The sequence below is a fragment of the Cyanistes caeruleus genome, chromosome 16 (genome assembly GCF_971803275.1).
Source record: "Cyanistes caeruleus chromosome 16, bCyaCae1.hap1.1, whole genome shotgun sequence".
Classification (NCBI taxonomy): domain Eukaryota; kingdom Metazoa; phylum Chordata; class Aves; order Passeriformes; family Paridae; genus Cyanistes; species Cyanistes caeruleus.
The window spans coordinates 14,397,105-14,414,722 of NC_141716.1; the positions used below are offsets into that span (position 1 = coordinate 14,397,105).

Genomic DNA, 17,618 nt, shown 5'->3' on the forward strand with positions numbered 1-17,618 from the left:
AAAATCAAAGCTTGGTAAAAATTAAAGCCTGAAGTCCAAAGTGATCCAGTGATTTTTACCAGGAGTACTGCTTTCCTTGGTTGGTTTATAGCTGTGAGTAAAGACAGAGACATTTTATCACAGCTTGCATTAAACCCCTCTGATGCCTTGCCTGGGAGAGTGGAAGTGGCCTGGAAGCTGTGCACCTGTCAGCAGGAAAACAAGCTGGAGAAAAAAGGCTCCCAAATCCCAGAAAGCCCTGGAGCCTCCTGGGCTGGTGTCCCCAACAGGGGCAGCTGGCTGTCCTCAGCCAAGGAAACACTGGGATTCCACTGGATTTATTGTACCTATCCATTGCATCACACAAAGGATCTGAGGACACCTGGCTAATTTTTTCACCCCAAGTTCTTGATACACAAATAAACACACTTCCCCCTTTTCTTTATCCATTTAATATTTTTTTCTTTCTATTTTCTGCTTGAGGAGAGGGCTGGGCTGAGATTCATGAGTGTTCAGGAACACCCCCATGTCCAGCCCCCAGCCAGGGAGGCCGCAGTGAAGCCTCCTCAAGGTCTTCTCTCCTCCTGGCTGAGCAGCCCCAGCTCTCTCAGCCTTTCCTCAGAGCAGAGGGGCTCCAGCCTGCGGCATCTCTGGGGCCTCCACTGCCTTGCCTCCAACAGCTCCAGCTCCTTCTGTGCTCAGGACCCCAGAGCTGGGGCAGGGGTGAGCCCGGGAGGGGCTGCAGCTTCATGGGCACCAGCAGGGAATTTTGTGTTATCCCTGGAGAGGAACTAAATGCACTCTGGTGTTGAGGGATAAAATGAAAGGAATCAAGCCTGCCCTGGGCAGGGTTGCCACCAGCATCAGCATTTCCTTGTGCAGTCTGAAGGGATCTGTCAGGGGCAGATCCCAGGGCTCCCCTTGCTCCGGCCCCCAGCCCAAAGCAGCTGCAAGGATGGCAGGGCTGGGCTGTGGGTCCATGCCCAGCTCAGTTCGGAGCTCCCTGTGCCACCACAAGCACAGGCTCCAAAGCAAACCCTGTCCATGGGGACACAGCAGCCGTGCAACACTGGCACCCTGCAGCTGAGGCCGAGCCTGCAGCACCCTGGGGTACCCACACAGCCCAGACTGTCCCCAAGGCTTCCTGGAGCCTGAGCCCAGGCTCAGAGGCCCCAGGGCTCCCTTCTGGGGAGCTCCAGAGGAACCGAATAGAGAGAGCCTCGGAGCCCTCAGCAATCCCGCCAGCAACCCACAGGCTGGAGGACACAGACGGCGCTTCCTGGCTGGGAGAAGCCTCGTGCCCATCTCCAGGCACCACAATCACAGCGATCCCCACAGCTCCAGCCCCTGCCCAGCTCCTCTGTGGGCAGCGTTAAGGCTTCAGCAGAAGCACCAAAGGCCGAGGGCCTTCTGGCCATTTTCCCTTCCCCACTGCACGCCTGGGCGGCTTGCTGAGCACAAGCACCCTTTTCCCCTCTCCCCCTATGCCCTGCGCACACTGGGCACCAGAGAAAGCACCTGAGACACTGGGTATGAGAACACATTCTATATTTCTATATATAATTCTGTACCTATTCTATATATTTCTATTTCTATATTTCTATATTAAAGAACAAAAAAGAAGAAGGAAAAAAAAAAACATCTTAAAGAAAAATCCTGCCCGGCTCAGATGGCCCCGGCAGACAGAGAGCCTCTCAATTCAGCTCTCCTCAGAGCTCCAGCAGCACAGCCAGCCACGGGCCCACAGACAAGGGCGGTTCTTGCGTGCCCTGCGGAATCCATCTTGCCACCTCTGCAAGATGGAGCCTGGAGCTGCCCGGAGGACAAAGTCTGTTTCCAGAGCCAGCCTTCTGATGGCAGGGCTGATGTCCTGTGCCTTGTCATCAAGGGCTGCAAGAGAGAGGAACAGATCTCCATGGTCAGATCTGGATCTGCAGGGACCCGAGGAGAGCCCCGTGCAAGGGCCAACGCAGGTGGCTCTGGCCATGGCCAGGAGGGAGCAGGGACCAAAGGGATCAGCCCAAAGCCACTGGACACTATTGGCACTCGTGCCCCTGAAATCTCTGTGTGTGCCCTGGCCACACCAGGCCTGGTCCGCACAGGGAGCAGAGCCCTGGGCAGCCGGGGCAGGGATTGCAGCTCTCCTTGGCAGCCGGGGCTGGCAGCCCGCTGCCCTCACTCACCCTGACAGATGCTCTGGAGCTCTCGTTTGTTCCCCCGGAGGTGCTGCCCGGCCATCCCTGGGAACACAGAGCCTGTCAGGGTCCCAGCAGCACAGCTCCCTGCCAGCGGCGCTGCCAGCCCTGGGGCCACACGGCCTCCTGCCCCGGCAGGGCTCAGCCCCGGCCCTTGCCGCATCCTGACTCAGCCCAAGGGCCCGGCTGCCAGAGGCCGGCAGCAGCAGCCCCGAGGGCAGCCGGGGCTCCAGGGCCGGGGCAGCAGCCGGGGCTGGGGCCGAGCTGCGGCGGGGCAGGGAGGGAGCCCAGCCCGGTTCGTGGCTCACCAATGAACCTGATGGCCGCCGCTCGCAGGGACTCCTGTGGGCTGTCCAGGTACAGCAGGGCCCGGTGCAGGTGCTCAGCCGCTCGGCTCCTGTCCTGTGCCAGCTGCAGAGAGCGGCGGGAGGGAAGGGTTGGTGCGGGCTCTGCCCCTCGGCCGGGCACTGCTGCCTGCGGCCAGCCCCGGCCTCCCGTGCCCGCCCAGCCCTGAGGCACCGGGCAGCAGCCGCTGGCGCCGGGCTCTGGAGGGGGCAGAGGGCCGGCTGCTGCCCGGGGAGCCGCGCTGCTGCCCTGCCCGACAGACCAGCGGTGCCGGGGCTCCATGGGCACACGGCTCGGGGCCACAGGGGGCTGGAGTAGAGCCCGCGGGGCCCAGGGAAGGGAGCAGCGTGTGGGGCACAGGCTGGCGGCCCTGGGTGCGGCACTGGGCAGGGCACAGCTGCCAGCCGCACACACTGAGCTTCTCCAGCCTGGGGCTGGGGCTTCCAGCCCGCCCTTACCAGGCCCTCGCCGAACCTCCAGGTCTGATCCACCCGCAGCATCTGCTGGAGATCCTTCCTCTTCAGGAATCGGGCGGAACAGAGCAGCGTTTCCCGGGAGGCCTGGAGAGCAGCAGAGACCCAGAGATGGCACCACAGCCCAGGGCACAGGACCCACGTCCCTGGGCCAAGACCAGGAGGGAGCTGCAGCCTGCAAGGCAGCAGAGCAGGAGGCAGCCGAGCGCCCTGCCAGGGAGCCACGGCAGCTGCCGAGTCCTCACATCAACCACGCGCTGGTTCTCGTCATGGCAGTGCAAGGAGAGTGGGAGCAGGCTCTGCTGCACGTGGGACTTCAAGGCCTTTTTTCCCTCCTTTGGTAGAAAATCCATCATCTCTCGAAAGATGAACATGGAGCACAGCTGCACCTGGCTATCGTCCTGTACGAAAGGAAGAAATAAAGACCTCAGCATCAGCTGCTTCAGGCCCACCTGGGCACAGGCCTGCAAATGCCCAGGGCACAGTGCCCAGGCAGCAGCCATGGCTGGAGACACAGAGCCTTACATTGTCAAAGAGCGGCAGGAGCGCCTCAGCCAGCTGCAGGCCGAGGGGGATGGTTATCGGGCCACCATTGTACAGGAACAAACGGCTGAGGAGAGCGATGCTCATCCCAAGCACATGGCTGTCATTTTCCCCCAGGAGCTCCACGAGCCTTTCATGCAGGCCCCACATTCTTTTGGCCTGTGTGGAACACAAGTGTGTGAAATGCCACCCTGCTGCCACAGGGCCCAGAGGCCAAAGGCCTGTGCCAAAGGCCTGGGGCAGGAGGCAAGAGGCAGGAGGCAGGAGAGCTGGCAGCAGCTGCCTCAGTGGCCAAAGGCCAGCCAAGCGCAAGCCACTGCCTTCCCCAGCCCCATGCCGGCAGCCGCTGCCCCCTTCTCACCATGGAGGAATTCTTGCCAAGCACCACAAGGCCTCTGAGTGCCAAGCGACGCCTCTCCCTGCACTCGCTCTGCAGTTTGTTTGATGTGATCTCCAGGACGCTGTCACGGTATTCACTCGAGTCCAGGCACTCCAACATCTGAAGGGCACAGGCCGGTGATGGGGCAGCAGCGCACAGGGCTGGGCCCAGGCAGCAGCACAGGGCGTGGGCACCGTCCCGGGCGGCTGCGGCACCGAGAGGGCAGAGAGCTGGGAGACAGCTCAGCGAGACAGCGCTGCCCTTCAAGCTCACCTCCACAAGGAACGCCATGGCGGCCAAATCCCCGTGTGCCGTGTCTTTGCTGAGCAGCCCGAGCAGGTAGAATGCAATCGCAGAACACAAGGGTAGGGACACGTGACGCATTGCTCTGACGGGAGGAAAAAGGAACCAAGACCCTGAGCCAGCGGGACAAACCTCTCCATGGACTGACTCCCAGGAGGAGCTTGGCCCTTCTCCACCACCCTGCAAGGGGACCTGGGGTCCTTTGGGGGCCAAGCTGCCCTTGGGCACCCTCCTCTCCCAGGCTTGTGCAGTGTCCTTGGCCATCCCTTGGTGACAAGGCCCTCTGGCCCCTGACCACGGGGACTGTGTGGGGCACCCCAGGCACGGGGCACAAACGCTGTTTGGGGGCAGCTCACCTGGCCAGCACACCCACAGCACAGTGGTGCGTGCCAGCACACAGCAGCGTGTCCCAGCCACACTCGTCTTCCACTGCTGCCACCACATCCTCATAGTGCAGTCGGCAGAGCAGGGCCTTCAGGGTCTGCACTGCAAACCTGTGTGCACAGCAAAGCCCAGGTGATGCTGGGAGCACGGGCTGCTGCCCTGGGGACATGGCAGGGACAGGAGGACTGGCATGGAGCACCTGTTGGGGCTGATGGCAAGGCCGTGTTGCTGCTGGCATCTCTTCCAGAAAGTATCGACCTTCTCTGGCATATCCAATGTGCTGAACAGCACTTGCAAGAGCAGATGCACCAAGAGACGGGGGAAATACACTGTCACTGCATGTGGGACACAGGGCAGCTGGAGCATCTTCCATATCACCACAGTTGCCTGTGAAGGACAGAGCAGCCCGAGTCAGCGCTCAGTGCCCAGGTGTCCATGTGGCAGGGCCCGAGCATGGCAGGGAGAGGCCAGTGGAGATGTAGGGACAGCAGCCGGCCTGGTGGTCCTGGAGCTGCTCCTAGGCCAGGTTGGAGCCCAGTGCCTGAGGCAGGGAGATGCCATGGGAGGAGGGAGGATGGAGACCTGAGGGAGAGGTGACCTTGGGGTGAGCAAAGGTCAGCTGCAGAAACTCACAGCCAGGGCAAGGACAGCCGTGTGGTCCCCGTCGGAGGTGCACATGCTGAGCTCTGGCCAGGTGCCCAGCACATCCAGAAGTATCAGCATGGCCGGCTCTGCAGCCCTGCACGAGCACATGATGCTCTTCCACATGGTGGTAGCAGCTCTGTGGGGACAGAGTTCTGTGTCAGGGGGGTCTGGGACACATCACCATGGCCTGGGCAGCAGCAGGGAGCTGAGCTGGCTGCCAGCCCTGCCTCTGCCCACTGCCCCTCTGTGGCAGCCCAGCCCTGTGGGGACTGGCCCCTGAGGGCAGCAGGCTCGGGGGCTGCTGTGCCAGGGCTGACAAAGGGAGGAGCCACAGGGCCCCGGAATCCTCTGTTTGTCAGACACCTGGGCCAGGTGTGCAGGGGGATGCCCTGAGCCCTCTGGGCACGTGGGCCCTGTACCTGTCACACCATGGGGCCACACGCAGGAGAGCCATCACCACGTCAGCAGGCTGTGCCTCTGTCATATCCAGAAGGGGCCTGTACAGATTGTACTCAGGAAACTCATTAGCCTTGAGCCACTGGTAGATGAACCTCACCATGGGGAGCACCTGGAGAAGGCACAGGGAAACTTGGAAAGCTGCCAGCAGGAGTAATGTGCCCAGCTTCCCAGAGAAGTGCTTCCCTTCCCACCGCACTGCCACGGCCTCAAAGGCTCGCAGTGAGCAGCTGGCGTGGCCAAGCAATTCCTGGGAGGATCGAAGCCAGGCCACAGGCTGCTTACTTGCTTTGGACTGGAAGGACCCTCCTCCACAAGCATGTCCAGCAGGGCAGCACTGGCCTTGGTTTTGAAGATGGGAGAGTATGCTCTGACCACAGTGCCCATGGCACTGGTCTCTTCCTCCCGAATTCTCTTCATGAATTTGCAAATCATCTGCAGCAGAAGGGCAAGAAATGAGGGACATTGCATGGAGTGCTCCAAGCGTGGTGCTGGGCTGAGCAGGAGAGGGGATGGCTGCAGGTACCTGCGCTGTTGTGCGGAAGAGGCCACGGCTGCGTTCCTGCTCTCGAGTGCGCTCCATGGCTGCTCCTGGCAAAGAGCGAGCGCAGCTTGAGCTGAGGGGCTGCAGGAAAGGCCGGAGAACACAGCCCAGCCCTGCACTCCCCAGGCAGGGACAGCCCCAGGAGGCCCCAGGGCACAGAGTACAGCTCCAGGGCGTCTGACCCAGCCCCACTTCTGTCCTGTCCATGGACGTGTCCCCGGGGGATGGGATGGGATGGGATGGGATGGGATGGGATGGGATGGGATGGGGCAAGGCCAAGTTGGCTGCAGGCCCAGGTCTGCCGCTCACCCTGCTGCGGTGGCTGGAATTGCTCCAGCTCACCAGACTGCTGTGCTGGGGCAGTCCCAGGGCCTTCTTTCTCCTCCTTCACCCAGGTCATCTTGGGGACACTCGGAGGTCTCTGCTCAACATCACTGCCTGGATTCATGGCTAATTGCTGCAGAGATGGCTCGGAAAAGGGCTGAGTTGGCAAGTCCTGCAGCTGTGCCTGGAAGGCACCTGCAGGAGTGAAGTCTTGGCAAGGCTGCAGGACAGCCAGTCCTGCACTTGGGTCTCAGGGGCTCGTGCCACAAGGACAGGAGACTCGTCGTCAAGGACCGCGGTGAGGAAATGCCACGGTCTGGGCTCGAGCACACCCGAGAAGTGTGGTGCTTCACCTCACCAGAAGTGAAGCCTCGGGAAGGCTGCAGGTCACCGAGTGCTGTGGTCTGGCCTCGAGGTGACCTGCAGGAGTAACGCCTCAGAAAGGCTCTGGGTCAGCAAGGAGTGAGTGTGCCGTGCGGGGGCTCCTCACAGCACCACTCTGTCCCGTCCTGCCCTGTCACGTGCACCAGGCACTGTGGTGTGGCTGTGTCACCACCAACACTAATGTCACCCCATGTCACAAAGGGCCCTTGGACACCCTGTCCCGTTCCATTCCACGGTTACCATGCTGCACCGTGTCACCAAGGGCCGTTGCACACGCTGCCCCCTGCCCTGGGGCTCCACCCAGCCCGGCCAAAGTGGCCCAGCTTGGAAGCAATGCCTTGGCCCAAGTGTCTCAGACAGCCCAACAGGATCTTTAGGAACAGCTCAAACCTGTGGCTGCAGCAGGAAGGGTGGCAGGAGGTTTCCTGCCTGCTTTGCATTGCTGCAGGGGCTGCTCCTGTCAGAGCCCCCTCTCTGCTGGTGACAGCTTTGCTTTTGGGGACACCGCTCTGCAGCAGCCCAGGAACACGAGCGGTGCCCAGTGCCGGGAGCGCCACCAGTGGTTCCCCCCTGTGCACGGGGACCCCAGCCCCAGGGTGGCTGTGCCAGCACCCCCAGGGACCTCCAGCCTCAGGAACCCAGGGCAAGGGGAAACCACAGCTGTGCAAATGCTGCCTGTGCCCAAAGCAAATGCAAAGACAGACAGCCTGTGACAAACAAGGACAATTTATTTACACAACAGCACCACCACCACCAATGAACTACAGAATGTATTTATGTTATAAGAATCTTCATAGCAACAATCTATAAAATGTATTTACAATGAAAGGACCTCTATAGCAATTGCAATCTAAGAAATGTATTTACATTAGAACCTAACTGCAGCCTATAGAACATATATACTGAAGGGACTGTGTCCACCATCTCTGTTATTCCTGCAAGAGAAGGAGGCATCTTGGCCACTCCAGCCCAGCCCTGAGGGCTGTTCCTGTGCACGCTCTGGTGCCGTTTCTGCTCTGTCCAGAGCCGCTTCAGCAGCAGCGACTCAGCAGCGCTGCTCGAGGAGACATCACCACCCTCCCCATGGAGGCAGAAGCTGTGCAGACACAGAGCTCTGTGTCAGGGGAGCCTCGGTCTCAGCACCGTGGCCTGGGCAGGCGCGGGGGCCCGGGCTGGCCGCCAGCCCTGCCTCTGCCCGCTGCCCTGGCAGCACCCAGTGGCTGTGCCCTGCCAGGGCCTCCTTGCCCTCCTTGTCGCCAGCCAGCCCAGCCTGGGCACCTCGGGGCTGCTGAGGCCCAGCCTCGAGGGCTTCTGCTGCAGGCATGGCAGTCTCTCAGGGGAAGCACCAGAGCAGCGGGTGACAGGAACAAGGTGACTGCCTGGGGGCTGCTTGTGGCCTCTGACACCCAATTCCTCAGGGCTTCCACCACCCCGGCCCCTCAGGGGCCTCCTGTGCCCTTGGAGCCTCCTGCCACCTCCTCCCTCACACCTGCCCCTTGTGCCTTCCCACTGCCTTGTCCCATCAAGGCCTCTGCAGCACCGCATTCCTTCCAGGCCTCCCTCCACCCCAGCCCCTCTGGTCTCCCCCAGCCCGGCCAACCTGCCCGGCAGCGGCGCAGCCCCGATGGAGCTCCAGAGGAGCCGGATTGAGAGAGCCTCAGAGCCCTCAGCAATCCCGCCAGCAACCCACGGGCTGCAGGACACAGACGGTGCTTCCTGGCTGGGAGAAGCCTCATGCCCATCTTCAGGCACCACAATCACAGCGATCCCCACAGCTCCAGCCCCTGCCCAGCTCCTCTGTGGGCAGCGTTAAGGCTTCAGCAGAAGCACCAAAGGCCGAGGGCCTTCTGGCCATTTTCCCTTCCCCACTGCACGCCTGGGCAGCTTGCTGAGCACAAGCACCCTTTTCCCCTCTCCCCCTATGCCCTGCGCACACTGGGCACCAGAGAAAGCACCTGAGACACTGGGTATGAGAACACATTCTATATTTCTATATATAATTCTATACCTATATTCTATATATTTCTAATTCTATATTTCTATACTATAAAGAACAACGAAGAAGGAATAAAAAAAAATCCTAAAGAAAAATCCTGCCCGGCTCAGATGGCCCCGGCAGACAGAGAGCCTGTCAATTCAGCTCTCCTCAGAGCTCCAGCAGCACAGCCAGCCACGAGCCCACAGACAAGGGCGGTTCTTGCGTGCCCTGCGGAATCCATCTTGCCACTTCTGCAAGATGGAGCCTTGAGCTGCCCGGAGGACAAAGGCTGTTTCCAGAGCCAGCATTCTGATGGCAGGGCTGATGTCCTGTGCCTTGTCATCAAGGGCTGCAAGAGAGAGGAACAGAGCCATGGTCAGATCTGCATCTGCAGGGACCCGAGGAGAGCCCCGTGCAAGGGCCAACCCAGGTGGCTCTGGCCATGGCCAGGAGGGAGCAGGGACCAAAGGGATCAGCCCAAAGCCACTGGACACTATTGGCACTCGTGCCCCTGAAATCTCTGTGTGTGCCCTGGCCACACCAGGCCTGGTCCGCACAGGGAGCAGAGCCCTGGGCAGCCGGGGCAGGGATTGCAGCTCTCCTTGGCAGCCGGGGCTGGCAGCCCGCTGCCCTCACTCACTCTGACAGATGCTCTGGAGCTCTCGTTTGTTCCCCCGGAGGTGCTGCCCGGCCATCCCTGGGAACACAGAGCCTGTCAGGGTCCCAGCAGCACAGCTCCCTGCCAGCGGCGCTGCCAGCCCTGGGGCCACACGGCCTCCTGCCCCGGCAGGGCTCAGCCCCGGCCCTTGCCGCATCCTGACTCAGCCCAAGGGCCCGGCTGCCAGAGGCCGGCAGCAGCAGCCCCGAGGGCAGCCGGGGCTCCAGGGCCGGGGCAGCAGCCGGGGCTGGGGCCGAGCTGCGGCGGGGCAGGGAGGGAGCCCAGCCCGGTTCGTGGCTCACCAATGAACCTGATGGCCGCCGCTCGCAGGGACTCCTGCGGGCTGTCCAGGTACAGCAGGGCCCGGTGCAGGTGCTCAGCCGCTCGGCTCCTGTCCTGTGCCAGCTGCAGAGAGCGGCGGGAGGGAAGGGTTGGTGCGGGCTCTGCCCCTCGGCCGGGCACTGCTGCCTGCGGCCAGCCCCGGCCTCCCGTGCCCGCCCAGCCCTGAGGCACCGGGCAGCAGCCGCTGGCGCCGGGCTCTGGAGGGGGCAGAGGGCCGGCTGCTGCCCGGGGAGCCGCGCTGCTGCCCTGCCCGACAGACCAGCGGTGCCGGGGCTCCATGGGCACACGGCTCGGGGCCACAGGGGGCTGGAGTAGAGCCCACGGGGCCCAGGGAAGGGAGCAGCGTGTGGGGCACAGGCTGGCGGCCCTGGGTGCGGCACTGGGCAGGGCACAGCTGCCAGCCGCACACACTGAGCTTCTCCAGCCTGGGGCTGGGGCTTCCAGCCCGCCCTTACCAGGCCCTCGCCGAACCTCCAGGTCTGATCCACCCGCAGCATCTGCTGGAGATCCTTCCTCTTCAGGAATCGGGCGGAACAGAGCAGCGTTTCCCGGGAGGCCTGGAGAGCAGCAGAGACCCAGAGATGGCACCACAGCCCAGGGCACAGGACCCACGTCCCTGGGCCAAGACCAGGAGGGAGCTGCAGCCTGCAAGGCAGCAGAGCAGGAGGCAGCCGAGCGCCCTGCCAGGGAGCCACGGCAGCTGCCGAGTCCTCACATCAACCACGCGCTGGTTCTCGTCATGGCAGTGCAAGGAGAGTGGGAGCAGGCTCTGCTGCACGTGGGACTTCAAGGCCTTTTTTCCCTCCTTTGGTAGAAAATCCATCATCTCTCGAAAGATGAACATGGAGCACAGCTGCACCTGGCTATCGTCCTGTACGAAAGGAAGAAATAAAGACCTCAGCATCAGCTGCTTCAGGCCCACCTGGGCACAGGCCTGCAAATGCCCAGGGCACAGTGCCCAGGCAGCAGCCATGGCTGGAGACACAGAGCCTTACATTGTCAAAGAGCGGCAGGAGCGCCTCAGCCAGCTGCAGGCCGAGGGGGATGGTTATCGGGCCACCATTGTACAGGAACAAACGGCTGAGGAGAGCGATGCTCATCCCAAGCACATGGCTGTCATTTTCCCCCAGGAGCTCCACGAGCCTTTCATGCAGGCCCCACATTCTTTTGGCCTGTGTGGAACACAAGTGTGTGAAATGCCACCCTGCTGCCACAGGGCCCAGAGGCCAAAGGCCTGTGCCAAAGGCCTGGGGCAGGAGGCAAGAGGCAGGAGGCAGGAGAGCTGGCAGCAGCTGCCTCAGTGCCCAAAGGCCAGCCAAGCGCAAGCCACTGCCTTCCCCAGCCCCATGCCGGCAGCCGCTGCCCCCTTCTCACCATGGAGGAATTCTTGCCGAGCGCCACAAGGCCTCTGAGTGCCAAGCGACGCCTCTCCCTGCACTCTGAAGCCTCTGTACCCCCATTGGTTTTGTACGTGTGTCGCTCCGATTGGGAACGGCGATAAAGAACGACAGTGGACTCTCAAGGGAGTTACAACACGAGAATTCTCTGGTTTATTACTTCAGGCCTGTTTTATAGACTGGTACGTGAAAGATACAGAAAAGAAACTCCTATTGGTTAACAAAGTGCTACATCACCATCATTGGTCAGGGTGGCCCATCACCCCCCTGGCCTTCTCCCGCAAGAGAAAACAAGACTGCAAAACAACACCTGCAAGGCTGTTTAGTATCTCTGAGAATTGTTTTAATTCCTTCTCATATTTTTCCCAGGCTATTTTCTCAGGCAGCCCGAGGAGCCAGGCGGCCTGTAATTTGTACAGGCACTGTGGTTTAGATTTAGCATCCATATACGTGAGGTCGGGGTAACAAGCCCTCCCTGTACCCCAGTCGGTTTTGCTTATGCTTTTATCATACTTCATTACTGGCAAATTATATATATAAATCATAATTTTTTACTAAATTGTATTCTTTTACTAAACTGTATTCTTTTATACCAGATTACTATTCAATTTACTAAATTGTACTCATTTTTAATTAAACTGTTATTAACTCAAGGGACCTAGTTGTCAAAATGCTAACTTCATTTTTAACACTTCATGAATCCATTTATCTTGTTAATATAAACTCCATAGTGCAAGGCAGTGCATCGGGTTACTCACAAACTTCTGCTTTCCTAAATCCAAGGACTTGTATTGCAGATCCTTCTGCACTGCCCAGATGGCAAATGTTCCCTTGGCCCTAACTCCTCCTTGCGCTTGTAGTCCTAGGACCCTGAGGGGAGGCATTAAGATTGCTTGGAAACAGGAACCACACCATCCTTCAGGCAGCCATTTCTAGGCACAGTCTCCTCTTATGCAGTAGGTCCCATTCCCAGGACCAAAGCAGAGATTTCCTATTTTCCAGGGCTGTGCTACTGGTGGAGGCCAGGCTCCTCTATGTGGGGAGAGTACAGGCTCTGCAGCAGGCCAGATGTGGTGCTGGGAGCACAGGAGCAGGCCAGGCAAAGACGGAAGTGAGCAGAATCCCTTGGCTTTTGACTTCATCTCCCACTCAAGGGAAAAGCCAAAAGACTTTATGTTTTCTGGGGCTGTGAGAGGCCCTGTCTTGGTGTGGAACAGGGCAGCCTTTCTCTGGGACTTGTCTCTGGGCTCTGTCACACAGCTTGCTCCGGTGTCCCTTTGGTGGCCTCCTGCCTGTCCTCAGCACTCACCCTGGGCTGCTCCCTGCCCTCCCAAAGCCTCTCAGCAGCTCCTGGCTGGAAATGCCAGCAGCCGGGCACTGCTGCACTACCACCATCGCCTCCAGCCTGTTTCCAGGCCACTCTGAGATCTGAGAAATGGTCCTTAGGCCTGGGCCTTGATGAACAGCCCCTGGCTCAGCTCTGCTGGGCTTTATCAGAAACACTGTCTGCTTCCAGGAACTGCTGATGTCTGATGAGCTCTTGGCTACCTTAAGAACAGTCTTGGGAACTATTTCTCTTGCCTGAGTGGCACAACATCCCTGCTCTCACACTTGCAGAGAAAGTTGCTGAGCCAATCTATGGCCAGGATGAAACACTGGTATGACTAAAGCCCACCTCTTGTGACTCAAAAGCAGCGGTCCCAAACAAGCCCCTTGCAGTTCTCCTGGGCCCCAGCAGTGCCCAGCGAGCTCCCTCGGAGCCTCAGGGCCTCTCCAAGCCAGGATCTCTCCTGCTTGCTGCACTCGGAGGAGCCCCAAACAAGGACAGATCCGGGGCTGGTCCCCACACTGCTCGTGGCTCAAGCCTTGGGAAGATGCAAAATCAACCAAAGTAAGCATTTGATTGCCTCTGAGGGGAATTTCTCCCAGGGACACTGCTCTGACTCTTTCTGGCTGTGTGCACATGTCGGGATGCGATACTGATAGCTCAGCTCTTTTCCTCAGCACCAAGATAACGAAAGAGAGAGAGAGAGAGAGAGAGAGAATGAGAGAGAGACTGTTTTCTTGTTTGAGCTCAGTTGTTTCTTCTTCCTTATCTGTATTACATCTTTACAGACAGTGAGGAGCTAGGTACACTAGGCTAACAAGCTGCAAAATGGAGAGTGAAGTATCTCTTCAAGGTGTTTTAAGTGTCAGCTTGCTCAAAAATGAAATGCCAAGTAACTTATTTTCACTTATAGCCCAATAACCAAACACCTGTGTTCCGCAGTGCATACTTTACTGCCCAGTCACCCAATACCATCCAAAACCATGAAAAAGAAGGAAGAATGAACAGGGCAGGTTAAGGCCCTAAACCCTCTGTCTTTTGCATACATATTATTATATTCTAAAACCTTAAAGTCTAAATTTTCTTATATAAGGAATATAACACACTTCTGCTTAAACTACACATTTACAGTTTCAGTTCTATCTATTAATTTTGGAAGCCTTTTCCATGGCCTCAGGTCAAACACGGTGTTTTCTTGTGAGTCTGTGCCTGTCAGCACAGAAAGCATGGAATTCTCTGTGTCCAGAGTTCCAACATACACACACGTGTACCTGTGCTCTGGCAAAGGGGGGAGAAATGCTGTTCTCTTGGGTGTTTAAGTACCTTGGATATCTCAGTCAGTTCTATGATAAGCTAACTGCTGTTAAGTGTTGTTCCTTGCTTAAATCTTAAGGTAGAAGTGAAGTTTAAGGCCTGCTCAGTTTCAGTGCTATTAAGCTTTTTTGGCCGTATTGCCTTTGTCACACACATTTGAACACACACATGTACTCAACACACACGGAAAGTTCTCACTTCATTTCTGTTTGGATGGACTGGGTTTAGTTTATTGTTGCTTTTTATCCCTAGGTGTGCTAGGTGTGTCTTAACCATCTCATCAGCAGCAAAGTGAACCTTGCCAATGAACTTTGTTGTGCTGGTGCTTTATATCACTTCTGGGTTGTACTGATCCCCTTGCCAGGGGATTTTTTAAGTGATCTCAACCCTTGTCTGGAACAGGGGGAAGGAACCCTGGCCCAGGCTCTCTGCAAACTGTGCAAACGCTGCCTGTGTCTGAAAGAATTTCAAATAGAGCTGGGGTGTGGTAAACCCCAGGCAATTTATTTCTATTTTAAATTTATTTTTATTTTTAAAAGGGCAATTTATTTCTAGAAGAGCAACAACAATGAACTACAGAACATATTAACTGAATCAAAGGAGAGACCCAAAAGTTTAAACTTCAACACCTTGGGTGCTGTTGAAGTAACATTCCTAACTGCAATGCTGGTCAGTATCAGAGACCAACAGTCATTTATTCACCATTATTTGCCTGCAAAACAAAGACTTTCAGGAGTTTCTGTAAACGTTTATCCCCCTTTTGCTGAGATCAGCCTATGATTTCCCCAGACACAGGTGTATCATGTTTCTTCTTGCAGCGTTTCTGTGAAGCAATATTGTCATCCAATGTTCTTTTATGGTAATCTTGAGAAGAGATTGGGGGATATCCCCTCTTACTTCATCGTCATCGTCATCATCATCATCGTCGTCATCATCATCATCATCATCATCTTTGTCATGCTGTCCTCCAGATGACATTTCAAGCCTCCCACATGTGCTTTTTCTGCTTGTGATAATCCATTTATTATTTGATTGTTTTAATTTCTTTCTTAGACATCTAATTTATAAATTTAGATTTATATCTCTCATTATAAAATACTTCCAAGACTCCTTTCGGTAAAACAATACTCTTTTGACTTAAACTTCACGGGTTTAGCTGCTTTCCTTCCCACAGCGGTGACACATTCATCCAAGTCTAAGCCTGAGTTACTCCCTGTTCTTCACCGTAATATTTTACTATATTAGAAAGAAGATATCCTTAACTAGAACTAAGAGAAGCTAAAGCAATAAGATTAAAAAAAAAAATGAAGAAAGCAAAATCACAGAAAGACATATTTCTTAAATAATTTCAATACTACTCCTTATAAAATTCAGTATTATTAAGTTTCTTAGCTAAATACTATATATGTCTCTCCCGAACATTATGAGAATCCTTATAAGAAGAACAATCTGTGAAATATATTTATAGTAGAAGGACCTATCTAGAAACAGTAACATAATAAATGTACTGAAAGAAAATTATAACAACAACAATTGATAAAACACCTATAGGTGTCCATCATATTGGTCAGTACTGGAAGAAAAGGAAGCAGCAGGGTCACTCCAGTGTGGTCCTGAGGGCTGTTCCCTGTGCCCCCAGGCTGGCACACACTGGCACAGTGGGACTCTGCCACCAGCACTGAGCCCAGCTGGGGCTGGGAGCCGAGCGCCAGGCACTGGGATGGGGCTTGCGTGGGACAAAGCAAGTGCAGGGCAGGACAGGGGTGGTGCTTCCAGTCTGGAAAAAAAAAGAATTGGCCCAGCATCTGCTGCAGTTGCTGTGTGTCTGCCTGTGGCAGCTCATGTGCAAACACAGCTGGCGGCCTGCTGAGCACGGCAATGGACGGCCACAAACAGGGAGGTCCCCAGTGAACATCGAGGCAGACACCTGGGGAAGTGCAGAGGCCAGGGATAACTCTGGGAGGAGAAGCTGTTCTGTGTCTCTCTCTGAAGATGCTGCCAGCCAAGACAAGTGCTGGAAGCTGACATGTCCTGCCGTTTTGTGCTGTCACATGCACACGGGACAGACTTATTGTCAAAGGTCCACCAGACCTGATCCAGGAATAATGGAGGGCCATGCATTGGTAGGGGATGGCCTCCAGCAAGAATAAAGCAGGATCTTCTAGCAGCAGCGCCTGCTGATTATTCCTTTGTTCTAAGCCAGTCCAGGATTTAGTTTGTAAGACCAATCACGTGTCTTTAAGGTACCTGCATGGAGGCGAGGGACAGCACCTGCAGCAATGGCACCAATGCTGCTGCCTTGGGAGGCGAATCTGCCCTCAAGCCCTGCCATTGAAGCCAGTCAGGGGCACAGGCTGCAGCTGCAGCTGCCAAGCATTGCTGTGAGGCTGGCAAGTCAAGAGAAACCATTGTGGCCAATTCTGCTGAAGCCTTTTGCCAAACCATGTGCAATGGTGCCACAGTGTCTCTCCTTTTGGCATCACGGCTGGTGCAGACACCTCATTGAGCAGGTGCTGACATTCAGGGTGATGCTGTTCCTGTGCACGCTCTGGTGCCGTTTCTGCTCTGTCCAGAGCCGCTTCAGCAGCAGCGACTCAGCAGCGCTGCTCGAGGAGACATCACCACCCTCCCCATGGAGGCAGAAGCTGTGCAGACACAGAGCTCTGTGTCAGGGGAGCCTCGGTCTCAGCACCGTGGCCTGGGCAGGCGCGGGGGCCCGGGCTGGCCGCCAGCCCTGCCTCTGCCCGCTGCCCTGGCAGCACCCAGTGGCTGTGCCCTGCCAGGGCCTCCTTGCCCTCCTTGTCGCCAGCCAGCCCAGCCTGGGCACCTCGGGGCTGCTGAGGCCCAGCCTCGAGGGCTTCTGCTGCAGGCATGGCAGTCTCTCAGGGGAAGCACCAGAGCAGCGGGTGACAGGAACAAGGTGACTGCCCGGGGGCTGCTCGTGGCCTCTGACACCCAATTCCTCAGGGCTTCCACCACCCCGGCCCCTCAGGGGCCTCCTGTGCCCTTGGAGCCTCCTGCCACCTCCTCCCTCACACCTGCCCCTTGTGCCTTCCCACTGCCTTGTCCCATCAAGGCCTCTGCAGCACCGCATTCCTTCCAGGCCTCCCTCCACCCCAGCCCCTCTGCTCTCCCCCAGCCCGGCCAACCTGCCCGGCAGCGGCGCAGCCCCGATGGAGCTCCAGAGGAACCGGATTGAGAGAGCCTCAGAGCCCTCAGCAATCCCGCCAGCAACCCACGGGCTGCAGGACACAGACGGTGCTTCCTGGCTGGGAGAAGCCTCATGCCCATCTCCAGGCACCACAATCACAGCGATCCCCACAGCTCCAGCCACTGCCCAGCCCCTCTGTAGTGAATGTTAAGGCTTCAGTGTGTAAGGGAAATCAATCCACAAATGCCAGGTTTATTTCCAAAAAGGAGACAGAGGAGTCCTTTTACCTTTTTCAAATAAAGGGAGAGGCCATGGGGCATACTCCTGGGGTCTCTCAAATTTTTGGAGGACACAGCCTCCTTTTTATCCTAATTTCCCGACCACATTTCCCTCTCTCTTTCCCCATTGTCTAAGGTACTTGAGAGGTAGAGACTTCCTGGAACACCTGATACCTAAGATTCCCCTCTAATATATAAACATCTCTTTTAATTTTTAAT

At 57.1% G+C, this 17,618-nt stretch overlaps 3 protein-coding genes across 5 annotated transcripts in view; 1 reads left to right on the top strand and 2 right to left on the bottom strand.

Moving 5' to 3' along the window:
• LOC147650241 (uncharacterized) overlaps positions 1 to 17,618 on the top strand; it is a 293,456-nt gene that overhangs the window by 243,299 nt on the left and 32,539 nt on the right. The window lies entirely within an intron of this gene.
• Positions 1 to 17,618, bottom strand: part of LOC111943906 (uncharacterized) — a 261,321-nt gene that overhangs the window by 216,280 nt on the left and 27,423 nt on the right. The gene's annotated exons all lie outside the window — the stretch shown is intronic.
• Positions 1,511 to 7,112, bottom strand: LOC147650245 (maestro heat-like repeat-containing protein family member 7). Its single transcript, XM_086853474.1, has 15 exons — positions 6,556 to 7,112; positions 6,229 to 6,293; positions 5,988 to 6,137; positions 5,666 to 5,814; positions 5,235 to 5,382; positions 4,801 to 4,988; positions 4,574 to 4,711; positions 4,188 to 4,302; positions 3,897 to 4,034; positions 3,518 to 3,694; positions 3,238 to 3,393; positions 2,978 to 3,079; positions 2,483 to 2,585; positions 2,163 to 2,219; positions 1,511 to 1,869 (listed from the first exon to the last, which is right to left on the bottom strand). The coding sequence occupies exons 1-15, from the start codon at positions 6,692 to 6,694 to the stop codon at positions 1,679 to 1,681; spliced, it is 2,016 nt and encodes a 671-aa protein (XP_086709600.1). The 5' UTR covers positions 6,695 to 7,112; the 3' UTR covers positions 1,511 to 1,678.